At 40.1% G+C, this 17827-nt stretch overlaps 1 protein-coding gene across 4 annotated transcripts in view; it reads left to right on the top strand.

The window, feature by feature from the left end:
* abl2 (c-abl oncogene 2, non-receptor tyrosine kinase) overlaps window positions 1-7682 on the top strand; it is a 108156-nt gene extending 100474 nt beyond the window's left edge. For 2 of the 4 annotated variants that reach the window (XM_080195741.1, XM_080195742.1), the window contains exon 11: window positions 1037-7232. In XM_080195741.1, the coding sequence (XP_080051867.1) occupies window positions 1037-2748 (1712 nt within the window). In that variant the 3' untranslated portion in view covers window positions 2749-7232. Of the gene's footprint in view, window positions 1-1036; window positions 7233-7309 lie in introns of those variants that run through there. The other 2 variants (XM_080195744.1, XM_080195743.1) reach the window with 2 other exon arrangements.
* Window positions 7683-17827: the final 10145 nt, after the last annotated feature.

Genomic DNA, 17827 nt, shown 5'->3' with positions numbered 1-17827 from the left:
GCCTCTCCTCGTAGCTCAACCCCCTCAACTCCGGCATCAGCCTAGTAAACCTCCTCTGCACTCCCTCCAAGGCCAAAATATCCTTGCGTAAGTACGGCACCCAAAACTGCACACAGTACTCCAGCTGCGGCCTCACCAATGCCCTATACAGCCGCAGCAAGACCTCCCTACTTTTATATTCAATCCCCCTCGCTATGAAGGCCAGCATCCCATTCGCCTTCCTGGCCACCTGCTGCTCCTGCAAGCTGGGTTTTTGCGACTCATGCACAAGGACCCCGAGGTCCCTCTGCACCGTCGCCTGCTGCAGTTTTTCGCCACGTAAGTAATAATCCTTCCTATCATTATTCCCACCAAAGTGGACCACCTCGCACTTGCCAACATTAAATTCCATTTGCCATTTCCTGGCCCATTCGCCCAGCCTATCTAGATCCTTTCTGTAGACTCTCCACACCCTCCGCACAATTTGCCGTTCCACCAATCTTGCTGTCATCAGCAAATTTCGACACCATACACTCGGTTCCCTCCTCCAGATCATCTATATAAATGGTAAATAGCTGAGGCCCCAGAGTTTGTGAAGTTAGCAATTTGACCACAATTGGCAATTTACTTCAAGCTTAATGTGTGGATACAGTGCCAATCTGGAAGACTGATTTTTAAAAGTCGTACTTTTTCTGGAGAAATTGCAGAAAAGGCATGAGCTTGGCAAAAATTTCAGCCAATAAATAGTGAATTTGATTGACTGCAATGTACTGCAGGCTTCCATGCAGCATTGTTTCTCACCAAGAGCTTCAATTTAGTGGCATTAGAAACTGAACATAAAGATGATCCATTTATAAAAGCAAAATACGTAATGTTACTATGAATGGTTATGTTAATTTAGAGGCTAGAAAATGAACTGAAGTTTACAAGATTTTAGGAGAAGCCAAAGGAGGAAAATTAGAAAATGAAACAGAATGGTGATGAACATGAATTGATCATACACTTTTTTTTCTTGCATATTGTGGTACATTTGTTTTATTTTTCTTTTTCCCAATAGGAATGGGAACAAACACAGCCCCCTGTAGCATCTCCCCAGCATTGCCCCGTAAGCAGAGAGATAAGTCTCCCAGTGGTCTCTTGGACGATAGCAAAGAGACGCTGTTTACTAGGGATAGAAAAGCTGGCTTCTTCAGTTCCTTTATGAAGAAGAAGACTGTCCCTATGCCTCCTAAGCGCAGCAGCTCCTTCCGAGAGATGGAGAATCACCCACACAAAAAATACGAGATAACGGGTAACCTTTCTTCTTTCACGTCTTTTCAGCACTCAGATGGTCTTACATTCGTCCCTTCACATGCTGATGGGAGTCACACACAGGCTAGGTGCTGTGGAAGGGGTTCTGTGCAAAGAAATGGTGGTGTAACTAGTGGAGGGTGGGCAGGATTTGCAGGATTTTTCACTCCACGCTTAATAAAAAAGACACTTGGCATAAAAGCTGGGAAGCCTTCAAGTAATGATGATTCAAGCTTGGAAGCCACCAAACCTTTCCCTCGGTCAAATTCTACTTCTTCCATGTCTTCAGGGCTGCAGGAGCTGGATCGACTTGCCTTGACTCTTCCTCGAAATTGTCACCGCAACAGAATTCAACTGGAACATCCAGTCCCCATCATCTCCAAAGAGGAGGGACCAGGAAGGTTGACAGATCCGCTACATAGAAAAGCAGAAGATGGAATTTCTTTATCGAGAGACAAATCAAAAGCAAAGCTCTTAGCGAGGGCTGCTGCAACACCTTCCCTCAGGGCCCATGCAGGCAGTGGAGACAGTGATCTTTCACAGAACCTAAATTCAATGCAAGTTGGGCGTGGAGAAACAAATAGTAGTCATTCCAGTCCTATAGGCATGAAAGAGGATGTGGAGAAGACAAGCTGGTCCTCTCCAGTAAAGATTGCTGCAACGCTCCCAGCAACTCATAATCATAAAGTATCTGTCCTGATATCTCCAACTTTGAAACATGCTCCTGCAGATGTACAGCTGATTGGAACAGATTCTCTAGGAAACAAATTCAAACTGCTGTCAGAACACCAGGTTGCCACAGAAAGGGAGAGGCCAAGGCTTATAAAACCAAAATGTGCACCACCCCCACCCCCTCCACCTTCTCTAAAACTATTGCAACCTCCTTCGAGCACAAGTCTCAACAGCACAGAAACAGCAGAGGACTGTGAGAGCACATCAACATCACAGCAGGAGGTTGATATTCATGATGAAAGTGGCAAACGGCCAAACATGGCTGTGTTAGGGAAGATCTCCAGACCATCTCTGCCGCCCCCTCAAGTGCCTCCATCTTCTTCATCCATTCCCATGGCAGCTTCCTCCAAACTTGCAAATGGTGCCTCTATAAATACGGGTACTAGAATTTCCTTAAGAAAAACCAAGCTGCCACCAGAGAAGGTGCCAACTGAAAAAATCAGCAAAGAAGCACTATTAGAGTGTGCTGAGCTTCTCTGCAATGTCATCGACAGTGGCTCAGAGTCCATCTCCAATAGCCAGTTAGTTGAAGCGGGATATCGGTTGCTCGATCATTGTACTGGTTATGTGGACTGCATTACTCAAATGAGGAACAAATTTGCTTTCCGTGAAGCTGTAAACAAATTAGAACAGAGTCTGCATGAGCTCCAGGTATCATCTACAGCTTCCACTGGACTTCCTACAAACCCTGTGCTCAGTAACTTGCTGACATGTGCTAAAGAGCTAAGCGATATTGTGCAGAGGTAGCCAAGATGGCCATACTGTGTGTGAGGTTTAGTGACTCAAGTTTATTATCTGAAGTACCTCAGCAAATGTTCAGCTCTTCAATGTTTACAAATTCATCTCTTTCAGTCAGTGGAGTCCTGGTTAGAGCTATCTGTGCATAGTGAGACTGCGGGAAGGTTGGGGGGAACATTATTTTCGGTTTTTACTGGGTGAAATGCTACTCCTGATATTAAATGCATTTGGTGGAAAAGGTCCAAAACCAGCTATTTTGAGTCAGGACCCAGGTAAGCTTTTTTCCCCCCATAATGGACAGTTCTAAGGGACTTCTCTGAAAAGAAAGTCAAACCTAACAATTTTAGAATATCTAATCATGTGAGTCTGATCAGTTAGGTAAGTGCAAAAAAACAAAGCAAAGTCTTGTCACTGGGCTTATTTTGTGTACTTATATCAGTACACTATTCTAAAAATATTATGCTTAAACCAGTTTGCTTTAATGCTATCCAAGTGCTGCTTATGTGGTAATGTTAATTCATCCCCAATTATTCCCATCACCATCAAGAGTGGTGCAGGTATCAAATCTTTAGGCACTTCATTGCATTGGTACATGGTGCAGCATCACCAAAATGTCAAAGACAAGTTGTAATCTGCTCTGTCAGGTGTTTTTCAGAGTTCCAATAGACATAGAATGGAAATTTATGTACCACTATTAATCTCTATTGAAATAGCCATGACAAGACTGCCAATTAAAACATGTTGACTTTCTGTTCACATGTGGTGATATAAGGCTGACAGTGCCTCTTGGAAGTACTCTGATTCTCATTCAAGGACATGTAGGCAAAACTGTAATATCAGGGGCCTGTAGATTTAATTCAAATTGATATTTTTGTAATGCCCACCATATAAGTACTTTCCCCTGCAACTCCTTTTGACTACAGTATTGGAATTTCATGGTAACACTACTTCAGAAAAGTCCCTCAGAATTGTCATGGGATTAAAGATGTGCCTATGTAACGTTATTTCTCAGAATGGACCTCATGTTTCTATTTTTAGTGAATGGGAAAAAAAAATGTTACATGCAGAATCTGCTGTGACTTCAGAATGACAATGTGAATTGTATTTCCTTGGGATTGCTACGTGAATCTACTGTGTTTGCTGTGAGTGTAGAAAATGACATCCCTAAATCATGCACACAGTCAAGTCAGACTTCTACTGCAGTCAATATTTATGACAGTGAAACCCCTCTTCCCCCTGCCCCATGTACTCACTCTGTGGTGTTGGAACATCTTGAAGGTCCCACAGGAATATTGCATCTGTTTTTTCTCTGTTCACAGCAATAGATTATACAAGAGAAGTGCACATATTTTTGAATCACTTCCTCAGCCACATGTTACGTGCAGAAAACAGTTTCTCTCGTAAAGGAAATTTAGTCAGTGACAAATACTGGTGTTTTTCTCTGTGTGCAGCTGCCACGTTCCCATTATGATGTCTGTTAAAGAAAAGCTTCTTAATCCAGAGTTCCTGTCTATAAATCAGAAATAATTAACTCTGACAAACATCTGGTTCCTTTTAATCTTCTCGCATGCAGACGTTTTAGATTCATTTTATCAGTTTTAATTTTTTTAAATGCAAGCCCAATGCAGGGCCAGTATCCCATTCTTGTCATTATATATTTCTCTACCCATCACATTATCACTCCTGAATGTGTGCTTAGTTCTCTTTTGAGGTGGTCCAATTAGCTTCATGCCACTGGAGGATTATTAAATTTTCACTCTTTCTGCACTCAATCCCTCATTCTCATCATTGCCTATCACAGTAGCTACAAAGCATGTTTGTTAAGACCATATATTTAATGAAAGTATTGTTTTCTGAAGAGAAACTGTTGAGCCTTAAGCTGTGCCCAGAACAAAGATGACTTGCAGCTAAGGGTGTAATTCATTTTGGGATTTGGAGCTGTGACTATATGCATGAGTCAATACCAAGGTAATACTTAATAATATGTGGTGTTCAAGTTTTAAGTAAAGGGGCGTCTCCTTGTATCATAGAGCACGGATAATTAGGAACATGACTGCAGCCTCTCAAGTCACTTTCCCTCACCGTGTGCTACTGTTTGTGCTAAAAGTAGGCAAAATACTATCTTTATGAAAACACTAAAATAACCTTGCTGTGTCCAGTGAAATGCAGAATTTCTATTTTTTTTTTATTTTGTTGAGTGCTGTGACCGTCCGATCGTGTTTGCAGTATTACCTGTGGACTGTCATTTCAGACTGTTTGCTGCTGATATTTTGCAGAAATACTCTGTGTGCATTTATACCAAAGGCCACTTGGTTCAGTCATTTTTTTTGTGCAATTTAGGCTCGGTTAAGCTCATTTCTGGTGTCACGGACGGATCTGCAATTGGGTTTTTGGGTTACTCGATCTTGATTTTGTTGATTCTTTTCACATTCCGATTTTCCTCAGGGACACAACAATCCCTTCTTTGTGTCCTTCAGCCATGAGCAATTCATTGTTTAAAAATGTTAAGGTAATTACAATCTTTACAATTAGTAAAATTATCCCCGGGTAAAATTCTGAAGCTCTAATTATAAAAGTTAAGATGAAGGTTACAAAGAAACTGAGCCCCAGAACCACTTTGTCTTGATACCTGTTGTTTTCATATTTAAGTATAAAATGAACATCTGCCTGCTTTGAAACTGTAAGTCCATTAACCATGATAATCATTTTTAAAAATGTAATGAAATCCTCCTCATATGTTTGATTGTGAGGATTTTAAAATGGGCAAAACTATGCTGGCATGTGCAGCTATAGTTTGATCCCAACCAAAAGAACACACTTGTTTGATTTCCTTAGTCACCAGAGTAAAATTGACCAAGACCATAGATAGTATTTAACCGATTCTTATCCCACCCTAATGGGTTCAGCCTCAAAAAAATTATTCATACTTTTCTTTGCTGGCCCTTTAATCCCTCACACATCAACAGTGTGATGGTTTCCGCAAAACACCATGAACTAAGTTAATTTGACACACCAATCATTTCGATGTTAAGAAAAATGATTAACCAAGATCACAACTAAAATGTCAAAGCAAATATCAATTAAAACGGAGGAGGTATAGGAACATTGTCATTGGAATAGAGCATTCAGCCCATTGAGCCTGTTCTGCCATTCATTAAGATCATAGCTGATCTTGTGGCTTAACTCCATATACTTGCCTTTGGCCCCTATCACTTAATAGCTTTACCTAACAAAAATCTATCTTGAATTTAAAGATGGTAACTAATGTAGCACCAACTGTTGTTTGTGGAAGACAGTTCCAAACCTTTGTATGTAAACGTGCTTCCTAATAATTATTCTGAACAGTCTGGCCCTAATTTATAGATTATGCCCCCTCGTTCTAGAATCTCCAACCATTGGAAATAGTTTACCTTTATCTTCCCTGTCTTTTCCTGTTAGTATCTTGAAGACTTTGATCAGATCATCCCATAACCTTGTAAATGTGACTGTGAATAAGGAATCATAACATTCATGGCTTTGCCTCACCAAGAATCCAGTACCTATACTCTTCTCAGTAATTAAAAACTGCTGTGATCTTTGTTGCATTGCAACATCCAGTTACAATTACACTTTGTTCTTAGATGTAAATTTAAAGCAGAGTGGAGCTCTTTTAATCCAGATTAGAATTTCAAATTGTCAGAAAATGTTTTAATTTTTATTACCTGATTCTGTAATTTCAAAATTATTAATGCATTAGTCAAATCACAGTATGAAATCCCAAATTATAATCACATCCAGGATCAACCTTTACTCCATTTGTAAAAAAAAAACTTGCCCCTGAGGCAGAAGTTATGGATTCAAGTCCCTTTGCAGAATTTTGAGTGGACAATCTAAGATGACAACTGAAGGAATACCACACTGTGGAGGTGTATTTTTTCAGGCAAGCTGACAAACCTTGGGTTTGGTCTACCCCATAAGGTGGACACTACTCAAAGAGCAAACTTCTTGTGTCCCCGTCCCTCATCAATCCATCAATAGACATCACTAAAACTTATTATAGTATGTGGGCATTATCACATTACTGTTGTTGGGACTTTGCAGAGTAGAATATTTACTTCCCACATTTCCCTAAGTTACAACAATGACTATCCTACAAAAGTAATTAATTGGCTGTAAAATTAATTGCTGCATGTGAGATCATGTACGTCTGTATATAAATGTAACTTCTTTACAATGAGGCAATGGAAACTATCACATGCTTGGGTGTGATGGGGCGGTTGGTGCAGGGTGGGATGAACGATTATTTTGTTGCATATGGATATTTGCCACAAAGCAGAAATGAACTTAACCCAGCCTTTTAAACACTAAGATGTGTAAATATGTGAATTTATCAGGGGTTTGAGGGATGGTGGAACTACCAGAATGAACACTAAATGACACGAGCAGTATTTTGTTCTTTTTGTACTATAAATATGTTTGAGTTTGTAATTAAATTATCACAGAATTATGAATCAGCTGTGTTTTTGGCGGTGTTGGCTTGATGTGCGTATGGTTAGAATCCATAAGTAACACATCATTCTCTATTCCACAGTTAGAAGAAAAACTCAGCATTTAAAACATCTTGCAATGAATTTTTTTATCGTCAAATAGTCATTTATGATGGGTACGTGTTCTCACTTAATTGTTTTGTTGTTTGTAAACTTTTGCAATGCTCCAAAATGTTAAATATTTAAATTTATGCTAAGTTGAAGGTGCTGAAAATTAATTTATTTTCATTGTGGTTGCAATGTTCAAACTCCCACCCACATGTCAAAGCACTTTAGTATCATTTTTATTTCTAAAGTGTATTTGCCTGAAATGTGTTTTTCTGGAGAATACTTTGCAGTAACTTTAAATTGATATTTTGTTAATCTGTTCTATGTTTGAGTTTTTTCTAAGACATAAATTATGTTGGTGCTAATAAAGATCTCTCCAGTTATGTAAAAGTTATTGGACACCATACCATCGATGAAGATCTTTCTACACCTCAAGGTTTAAGAATGCCAATGAAATTGATTACACAGGTACTGCTGATCCCACAGTGAAACTTCTCAAAATGTTCCTTATGTGATTTAGACTACTTCTATCCAGTAAAATATACCATGAAATATTATACAGTAATCTCAAATATGAGCCAGTTACATATGGCCACATTTTATGCGGAACAAGTATCAGATTTTAGAAGCACATTTTCATGTTACCATTAAGTTTCCATTTCTCTTAAAATGATTAGCACAGTTTTAAACATATTAGGTCAAGTGTAGTACTGACATGCTGTGCTTGGTTGAAGTCATTAGGTTACATTTAGCTTCATTTGAAGCCATCTTTAAAAGCGGCATCTCGGCTAATGCAAATGAGATCAAGCCTTGGAGGAGGAGCTATGCCTACTCCAATCAGCTTGGATCATGTAGATCAAGCCCAAGACAGGAGGTGAGAGCCCTGTCTTGTCAGCTTGGATAGGGAATGTCTCAACTTTTTGAGACTCTGAATTGGACATGGTTTGATTGAATTGGAATAAAAACAAAAAAGGAATGTGAGCTTCTACAATGCTATTATATGAACAATGCACATTTTGCAGCCTAATACTATACTACACTACATTACAGCATTAAAAGCACCTTTCTGGTCTAGTTTTGATCAGAATCTGGTTACAAAGGCAGACTGAATGAAACTGTGTTCAGAATAATAAGTAAATATCTCAAATTCCTAATCAAAAATTTAAGCAGGAAATTGTTATTTTTGTGATAACTTGAGTTTTGGAGTAAGTACGGAATGTTCAGTTACCAAACTTCAAATAATTCTGAGTTCAGATCTTTAATGTGCAGCACTGAAACTTAAATGTGATGGCTCAGATAGTTTGCTGTTTGGGATGAGATTATACATCTAGCCAAATATATATTGGCATGTCACTGTCATTAATTCAAATCTTTTTATAAATGCTAAAGTTATTGTGCTAGAATTTTAAATTTAGAAGGAGATATAATTTTGAATGTCCTCAACAGACATATTTAACTGTCTACTTCACTTTGAGAACAATCATATATGAGACCACTGGTTGCTGCCTTGGTGATGTGCCAGCAAGTTCTCTCTCATTTGGAATCAAACTTGGGACTCAAGACTATTTGATAGATTTTATTGAAGCAATTGCAGAACTTCTAGAACAGTGTGATCATTTATTGGAGGCTGGGGAATGAGGGAGAGAGGAGAAGATTATGAATTTTATAATGGTGCAGGTGGCAGAAGAAAAGATTAAAAATAAGCAGGTAATTTTCAGGTTGACAGGTTGTTACTAATGAAACATTGCAAGGATCAGTGTTGAGACCGTAGGTGTTTCTAATCTCTGGTAAGTTAAATTGAGAGCGCAGAATGTGATCGAGATCCTGATTGTACAAGACTCGGAAAAATAAATAGTGAAGAGGACGTGAGTCTGTAAGGGAAAGTAGATGGATTAAATGATTGGGCAAAACGTTGGTAAATGGGCTATATTGTGGGAAATAAGGTTATTTGCTTTAGAGAGAGCAATAGTATTATGACTCGGATGGGATGAGTGCAGTTTGTCTAGCCCCACTATACAGTCACACTATTAATTTAAAAGCTTAATTTACTCACCAAAAAAGGCCAATTATTTGCCTTTACTGCTGTTAGATCGAGACTAAAAGTGACTTTAACTGTGCTTCTTTCAGTAAACTAAGAATAATGGATTTATTATAAATCAAAACATTTTCAAAATAAGTTGCAAGAGTATTATGACCATCTCGTCCCAGTGCGTACACGCACACAGCTGCTGGTCCAAGTTGATGTCTGAAGATTGATAAACGTTCACTTCTTATCTGAAATTGCATGCACGTTTATAAGTGCTTTGGAAGTTGTCAGAATTGTATTTCACAATGTTCATACAGTGAAATCCCATCTACAAATTGCTGGGCTATTTTCAAACTTAGATGGAGGTGACTGTTAATATTTGGGATCTTGTCCATTTGTGATTTTGCTTCCATTTGCGCAAGCCATTTAATTCCAGTACTCCGCACCTTGATTGTATTTGGTGACCTTCATTCTTATCCTTTGAGAAGATAACAATAGATTTAACTTGGAGAACAAAGGCTTCATACTCTTAGAAACATCAAGAGGATTACTGTGACCAGGTCAGGTGGACAAATTTGCCAAGATAATTGAGATGTACTCAACTGATGAAAGGGATCATATCTTTGGTACACAGTGCGAGCCTTTATCTCCATTTCATTTTCCTTGAAGTCACCTGCCCACACTTCTCACTGCAGTCCTCCAGTACTTTGCCCTAGTGGCTATCTTTAAAATGTATGGTCCTAGACAATTGAGCACAGAGAATTAATACCAAGTTAGATTCTGTTCTGAAAATGGGATTCCCTGACATGATTGGATCAGCTTAGTGCTGAAATGTTCATCGGGTTTTTTTGTCTGAAATGGCAGTGCGTTTTGCTAGAATGAGTGTCATATTTAGTGACATTTTTAAATGGCATTAATAGAAACTGCTTTAAATATTGCCCCATGGTGTGGCCACAGTATTAATGCCGTGAGTCTCAACGATTCTTGGTGTAGCAAGCTACCAAAAGGAAAAGAAAGAAGCTGGTGGTACTAAATTGGAGATGCCTGATTTATTTGGCAAATGTACTTAGCCTTGAAACTATCAACCTCACTGAAGTGATCGTATCCTACAATAAGAAAAAAAATGTCATTTTTTTTCTTGTTCATGGGATGTAGGTGTCATTGGCCAGGCCAACATTTATTGCCCATCCCTGAGGGCATTTGAATGTCAAGCACGTGTGTCTGGAATCACGTATAGGTTAGACCAGGCCAAGATGACAGATGTCCTTCCAAAAAGAACATAATGAACTAGATGGGTTTTTTCGACAATGGTTTCAGGGGCACCATCAGACTTTTAATTCCAGATTTTTATTGAATTCAAATTTCACCATCTGCCATGGTGAGATTCAAACCCAGGTCCCCAGAGCATTACCTTGCTAGTTCAGCAACAATACTATGATACAACTGTCTCCCCATTTCACCACTATGAATTTGATGGAAGTAAACTTTTAATGTATATTTTTAAGCACACGTATCTATATTTTTAAGTTATCAAATGGAGTTGGTCAGAGTTGTTCAGTGCTCCTATCCAGCTGTGAATTCATCAGGGTAGACATTTCTAGGCTTTGTGAAACAAGATTGAGACAGTGTCCAAAAAAAACTACTAATCTTGCAATAAATTTGGCATTTCTAAAAAATTAATTGAAGCGATTTGGCTTCACCGACTAGGCCAGCATTCATTTCCTATCCCTAATTACCTTTAATAAGGTGGTGGTGAGCTGCCTTCTTAAACTGCTGCTGTCATGTGGTGTACACTGTCTTGCAATAAATTTGGCATTTTTAAAAAAATTAATTGAAGCGATTTGGCTTCACCGACTAGGCCAGCATTCATTTCCTATCCCTAATTACCTTTAATAAGGTGGTGGTGAGCTGCCTTCTTAAACTGTGCAGTTACAGAGGAGTTCCAGGAAATTGATGCAGTGACAGTGAAGGAAAGGTGATATTTCCAAGTCAGAATGTTGAGTAGCTTGGAGGGAAATTTGCAGATGGTAGTGTTCCTTTCCTTCTAGGTGATAGTGGTTGTGGGTTTGCAAGGTGTTCCAGATAATGACATCTGTTTTCAGGTAATACAACCTCCACAGCATTACTCAACTTCTTTCAAGGTGAAGATCCCACCTAATTACTCGGTCCATCTCTTGATTCTTCCCTTTTTTTCCTTTGTCTTCTCTGTCTCTATTTCTGGAAATAAGCTATCATGCAATGGACTACAGCTTCTGTACTGTGGCAACCACAGTCGAACTGTCATTCCACTCCTACCCTGAAATGCAGCCGCATCTTTCTTGATCAATCGTCCAACTTGGGCTGGGTGAGAAATATGTACTTCACGGAGATCCCAAGGTCTTGTGTTGAGGACACCGAAGTTGGAGATAATGAAGCCACAACCCCTTTTTTATAACACTAGCTGTCATAAAACAGGTATATTTAAAGATCCAGCCCTAGGGTGTGAAGTGGACAAGACTGGGGAAAGTGGTCCAGTTGTGGGGACAGAGGGGTTGTCAGGGAGTGGTCAGTACAGAGGTCAGTGGGGAATGATGAAGATTGGTTTTGTCGGGGGGTAAGGGGGAGTCACATTAGAAAGGGCATTGAGGACGAATGTGAACATATGGATCAGGAGTCGGCCACTCAACTCTTGGAGCCTGCTCCACTATTTCATAAGATCGTGGCTTAATCAACTCTAATAACCATTCATCTGTCAATAACCTTTCTCCCCAGATAACCTTTCACCTATTGTTTATCTGGAATCTATCTATTCTGCCTTCCACTGCCTTATGAGGAAGATAGTTCCAAAGACGCAACCTTCTGAGAAAAAGATTCTCATCTCTGTCCCAAATGGACATCCCCTTGTTTTCAAGCATTGGTCCCTAGTTCCAGATTCTCCCACAAGTGGAAACATCATCTCCACATCCACCTTGTCAAGACCCTTCAGGATCTTGCATGTTTCAATCAGGTTTCCTCTTTCTCTTCTAAACTCCAACAGATAAAGGCCCAGCCTGTCCAACCTTACCTTATAAGACAATCAATCAATCCATGTATTAATGTAGGAAACCTTCTCTGAACTGCTTCCAACACAATTACACCCTTAAATAAGCAGACTAATACTGTACTCAGTACTCCAATGTGCTCTCACTAATGCCCTATATAGCTGAAGTGTAACCTCCCTGCTTTTGCATTCAATTCCCCTTGCAATAATTAGCTTTCCTAATTACTTGCTGTACCTGCTACTAGCCTTTTGTGATTCATGCACAAGGGCACCCAGATCCCTCTGCACCTCAACTCTGCAATCTCTCTCCATTCAGATAGTATGCTTCTAATATTATTCATGCCAAAATGAACAATTTCACCATTTCCCAATTATAGTCTTTGTCTGCTCAATAAACCTCTCTATATCCCTTTGTAATCTCCTTATGTCCTCTTCACATTTACTATCTTGTATAATGTGTCATCAGTAAATTTGGCAGCCATAACTTCAGTCTCTTCATCCAGATCATTTATATAAATTTTAAAATGTTGAAGACCCATGCTGATCCATGTAGCACACCACTCTTTACATCTTGTCAACCAGAAAAATATCCATTTCTGCCTATCCTCTGTTTCCTGTGAGCCTGCTAATATGTTACCCCTACACCATGAGCTTTTATTTTTCACAATCTTTGATGTGGTACCCTGTCTAATTTCTTCTGGAATCTAAGTACAGTACATCCACCAGTTCGCCTTTGTGTAAAGCATATATGATTCCTTTCAATAACTCCAATAAATTGATTTAAAAAATGATTTCCCTTTCACAAACCATGTTAGCACTGGCTGAATACCCTGAATTTTTTGCAATTTTTAGTAATGTGTTTCCTGGCCTCTAGTTTCCTGCATTCTTTCTCCCTCCTTTGAGTAAAGAAGTTACATTTGCTATTTTCCAATCTAATGGAACCCTCCCCATATCAAGGGAATTTCGGAAAATTCAAATCAGTGTATTGACAAGAACTTAAGAACTAGAAGCAGACGTAGGTCATTCAGTCCCTCGAGCTTGCTCTGCCATCACTCGATTATGGGATGCCATGATAAGATTATTCATAATTGAGTGATGGCAGAGCAAGCTCAAGGGACTGAATGACCTACGTCTGCTTCTAGTTCTTAAGTTCTCGTCAATACCCTGTTCTATAGTTACTTTCGGGGGTCTGTACACCAATCCCACACGTGTCGTCTTGCCTTTATCATTTCTTATCTCGACCTCTTGGTTTCCTGTTACTAAGATCATCCCCCTCTAATTAATTAAAAGAGCCACTTCTCCACCTTTTCCTGGCCTGTTCTTCCTAAATGTCATGTTCCCTTCAATATTGAGATTCCTGTCTATGTAATCCCGCAGCCATGTCATGAGTAATGTGTGCTTCTGTTTCATTTCAAATGCTATGTGCTTTCAGATACCGAGCTTTTAGTTTCGTCCTTTTATTTTTATAACCACTAGCCCTTCCTGCTGATTTACCCTTGGATGTGTACTCCTTGCACACACTGTCCCTCCATGTCAATATCTGTTTATCCCTAGAATCCTTACAATATAGGAGGCGGCCATTCGGCCCGTCAAGCCTGCACCAATAACAATCTTATTAACACTTCTCCCTTGCCTTTTCTCTGCTCTTAAATTACCACATTTCTCCAAATTAAATCCCTTGCCTTGATTATTTAAAATTCTCTCAACCCATTATGCAGCTCTCTAGAACACTGGTTCCAGCACAGTGAAGGTGTAAACTGTGCCAATGGTAAAGTTTCCATCTTGCCCAGGACTGGTGCCAGTGCCCCACAAAGCTGAACCCACTTTTCCCACACCAATCTTTGAGCCATGTATTAATCTCTCTAATTTTATGTGCCCTCTGCCAGTTTTCAGAGATTATTACCTTTTAAGGTCCTGCTTTTTAATTTAGTGCCTGGTTCTCTATGCAGAACTTCTTTTCTTGTTCTACCTGTGTCATTGGAATCTAAATGGACCAAAACAACTGGATCCTCCTCCTCCTCCTCCTCCCACTGCAAGTTCCTCTCCAGCCCAGAGCAGATACCCCAAACCCTGGCACCAGGCAAGCAACAGAGCATTTGGACTTTGGCCCTTTGCTGCAGAGAACAGTCCCCCTCACTATACTGTTCCCCAATTACCACTATATTCCTTTTTCCTTCTCCCCCCACTTGAGTGGCTTCCTATACCACAGCACCATGGATCAGTTTGTTCATCCACCCTGAAGCCCCACTGTCATCCAAGTAAACTGAGAGAACATCAAACCTGTTGGACGATTGCAAAGGCTGACTTCTCAATTCCTGCCGTCTAGGCCCCCTTACCTGCCTCATTCGCAGTCACACATTCTTGTCCCAGAGTACTTCCCAAATGAGAATTCCCATTTCTTAGTGGTGTAACTGCCTCCTGGTACAAAGAATCTGAATTTCCCCCCTCCCTGATGTATTGCAATGTCCACAGCTTAACGACTTTGAGCTGTATTTCTCAAGACCAAACACTTTGCTCTGGCATCCAGGAGCTTCACATGCTGCAGCCTTGATACACCTGTCCTTCCTTCTTTGATATGTTTTAATTACTTAATTATATTGTCCACTTTATTTTCCTTTTACATTATATTTTGTTAACTTTACCACTAGTGTGTATATTATTTTAAACCTTAAGACAGGAATAAACCTTAACTACTTCCCGTATTCTCATCAAATGGTTCAATCTTTTCCCTGTAGTAGAGTAAGAACCAATTCCTATAGGGTGAAAAAAGTAGAAAAAGAATATACCCCTGGGGTCCCATGGCTTAGGTTAGTATTATAGTAACTCAAACTAAAAGTGGTTTTAATTCTTCTAACTTTCATAGCTATCTTACAGTGCAGAAGGAGGCCATTCGAGTCCTAGGCCATATCCCTGCCATCCCACATATTTACCCCACTAATCCCTCTAATCTACAGATCCTGGGACACTAAGGGGCAATTGAATATGGCCAATCAGCCTAACCCACACATCTTTGGATTGTGGGAGGAAACCAGAACACCCAGAGGAAACCCACACAGACACGGGAGAATGTACAAAGTCTACACAGGCAGTGACCCAAGCTGGGAATTGAACCCAGGTCCCTGGCGCTGTTAGGCAGCAGTGCTAACCACTTGTCACCATCTTTGTTCTGGCAATTGCTGTAAGACAGTTAAAGTTACTGTTTTGGATAGTTCCCATTTGTACAACAATTGCCGAACTGAAGTTTGAACTTTCTGGCCATGCAATCCTGATGCAGATTTCAAGGTGAGGGGGTTCCCTAGCACACCTTGGTGATGGATTTTGTCCAAGGGACTTAGGTAAAATTGTACCACTGGAGTCAACTATACCCTGACCTTCTTGCGCAGAGATGGCTAGTAGTTAGGAACACTAGTGGAGATCTGAGGGATCCCTGATACAGCATTTGGCTGGCTAAAATAAGGAATTGTTAGACAAAATGGTAAATAACAATTGGATAAAAGCAAAATACTGTGGATGCTGGAAGTGAAACAAAAACGGAAAATGCTCTAAAATCTCAGCAGAACAAGTGGAAACCATTTGACTGACCTGCCAATCAGCAAAAATGGTAGAATAATCAGAAAAAGGATAAAGATAATAAAGCATAGATCCTAATGTTAAGATAATACGTGGAGTTAAGTAAGAAATTAAATGTTGGCCGATATACCCCAAAATGAAGAGTTACGATGGGTGAAAAGTGCCACGTCAATTTCACCAGCACTAACATAGCCAGCAGTGGCTCTGCAATACACCGGGGATGGTGATCGTGACGGGCTAGCAAAACAGCCCACTGAATATGAGCAGCAATGGGAATCGCAGCCCCATAATCCCACAGCTACAATTAAGGAAGGTTATACACCCGCAGCCAGTATGCGTTCAGGTCCAGGACTGCATAACAGCATGGAGCAAGAGAAGGTTCATCACTTCAGGAGGGGGACATAAGGGTAATGAATGTCGTTTGGATTGATGTAAGCAACTCAGGCAACCACAGATGTAGCAGTTATTACAATACATGCACTTGGAAGGTAGAAAGTCAGCAACAAAGGGGAAATATGCTGCCAGGCATGAGGGCCAAGGAGGCAGCTGGGAAAAAGAACTACACGTTGTCCAGGTGACTGCATTTGACCCAGAGGAGATGAATGTGCAGCAATTCCAGGCAGAATGAAGTAGGGCAGGAGCTATTCTGGGGAAAGAGGGACGAGTCACTAGCGATGGCCCTGAATTGTATGCAAAATGACACTATTGAAATTGTATCATCCCCCCCAGACTGCAGTGGACGGGGCAGTATGCTTAATGACTGCTTCAGAACTGGCCAAGTGGTGCTAGAGATGTATGATTTGCATCCAGCATAACCCTGGCAAACTCATCAAAATAAGGCTATCACATCAGCTGCACTAAAGGCCCATGGAAAACCCTCCAGATAGATGTTACCTTCCTGTTCCTATGTTCTTAGAAGTTTGCCATTTCTCTCGGTAATCATCTTTACATACCCTCTGTGAATGCCATTGCCAGTGGAATGCCAAAGAAGTTAAATGTATCATTGTATAGCATTCCTGGAAGAATTCTTCATTGAACTTCAAATACTGTGTAAAATTGGCATGAATGTTGTCCAGTTGCAGAAAGATCTGTGTTTGTCCATCTTTTGGCTTTGAAAACTGTTCCTACTAAGATATTGAGTCTTCAGAATTTAAATTAAGGCACATATTTATGCAGTCCTTTTCCCTTTACACAAATCACAAACAAAGAGAGAAGCTGCTTCTTTATTTCATTTGCTGGGTGTGGGACCTTGCTACACTGTTGACACAACAGTAACTATGTTCGTTATGAAGCACTTTGGGACAGATTAAGAATGTGAAAAATCTTTCTTTAAATTCCAGAGCACTTTGGGCTGTATATTCTGCAGAGTGGCAATCACAGTCGGATTACCATCCCACTCCTATTTACTTATACTGGGCTTTTCTCACCTGACGTTCCGATTTGGGCCAGTTAAGAGGGCACATGCAGTGGGTTCCTAAGGCCTTGTGGCGAGGGAAGCTGAGTAGAAGATAAGGATGATGCTCTCTTTGGGGTGCCTCCACCCCTTGTCCAGTGTGGTATCCCGGAGCTCAGAAGTTTGGGCCACTAATGTGCAAGACCAATCAGTCTTTTTCCTCTGCCAGTTCCCTCATTCCTATCAGTCCCTGTGAAACTGCTCCTGCCCTCATGTTCTTAAATAACAGATACCCACTTGGTACATCTTCACTACAATTGTCCTATGATTCACTCAAACCAGAAGCAAAAAGAGTAAATAGGATTGGGATTATTATTGAACATATATCAATCAAGAGCATGCTTTTAACTGTTTTCAGAGACAAGTGAACCTAAAGCACTGGTATTTAATAGCTGAGCTTAAATTGTTTGGAGAAGTCCATGAATAGGATGCACATTTCTTTTTGT

The sequence above is a fragment of the Carcharhinus amblyrhynchos genome, chromosome 9 (assembly GCF_965287045.1).
Source record: "Carcharhinus amblyrhynchos chromosome 9, sCarAmb.v2.hapA, whole genome shotgun sequence".
Taxonomy (NCBI): Eukaryota; Metazoa; Chordata; class Chondrichthyes; order Carcharhiniformes; family Carcharhinidae; genus Carcharhinus; species Carcharhinus amblyrhynchos.
Note: the sequence above shows the minus strand (reverse complement) of the source record. Positions and strands in the feature narration are given on the sequence as shown.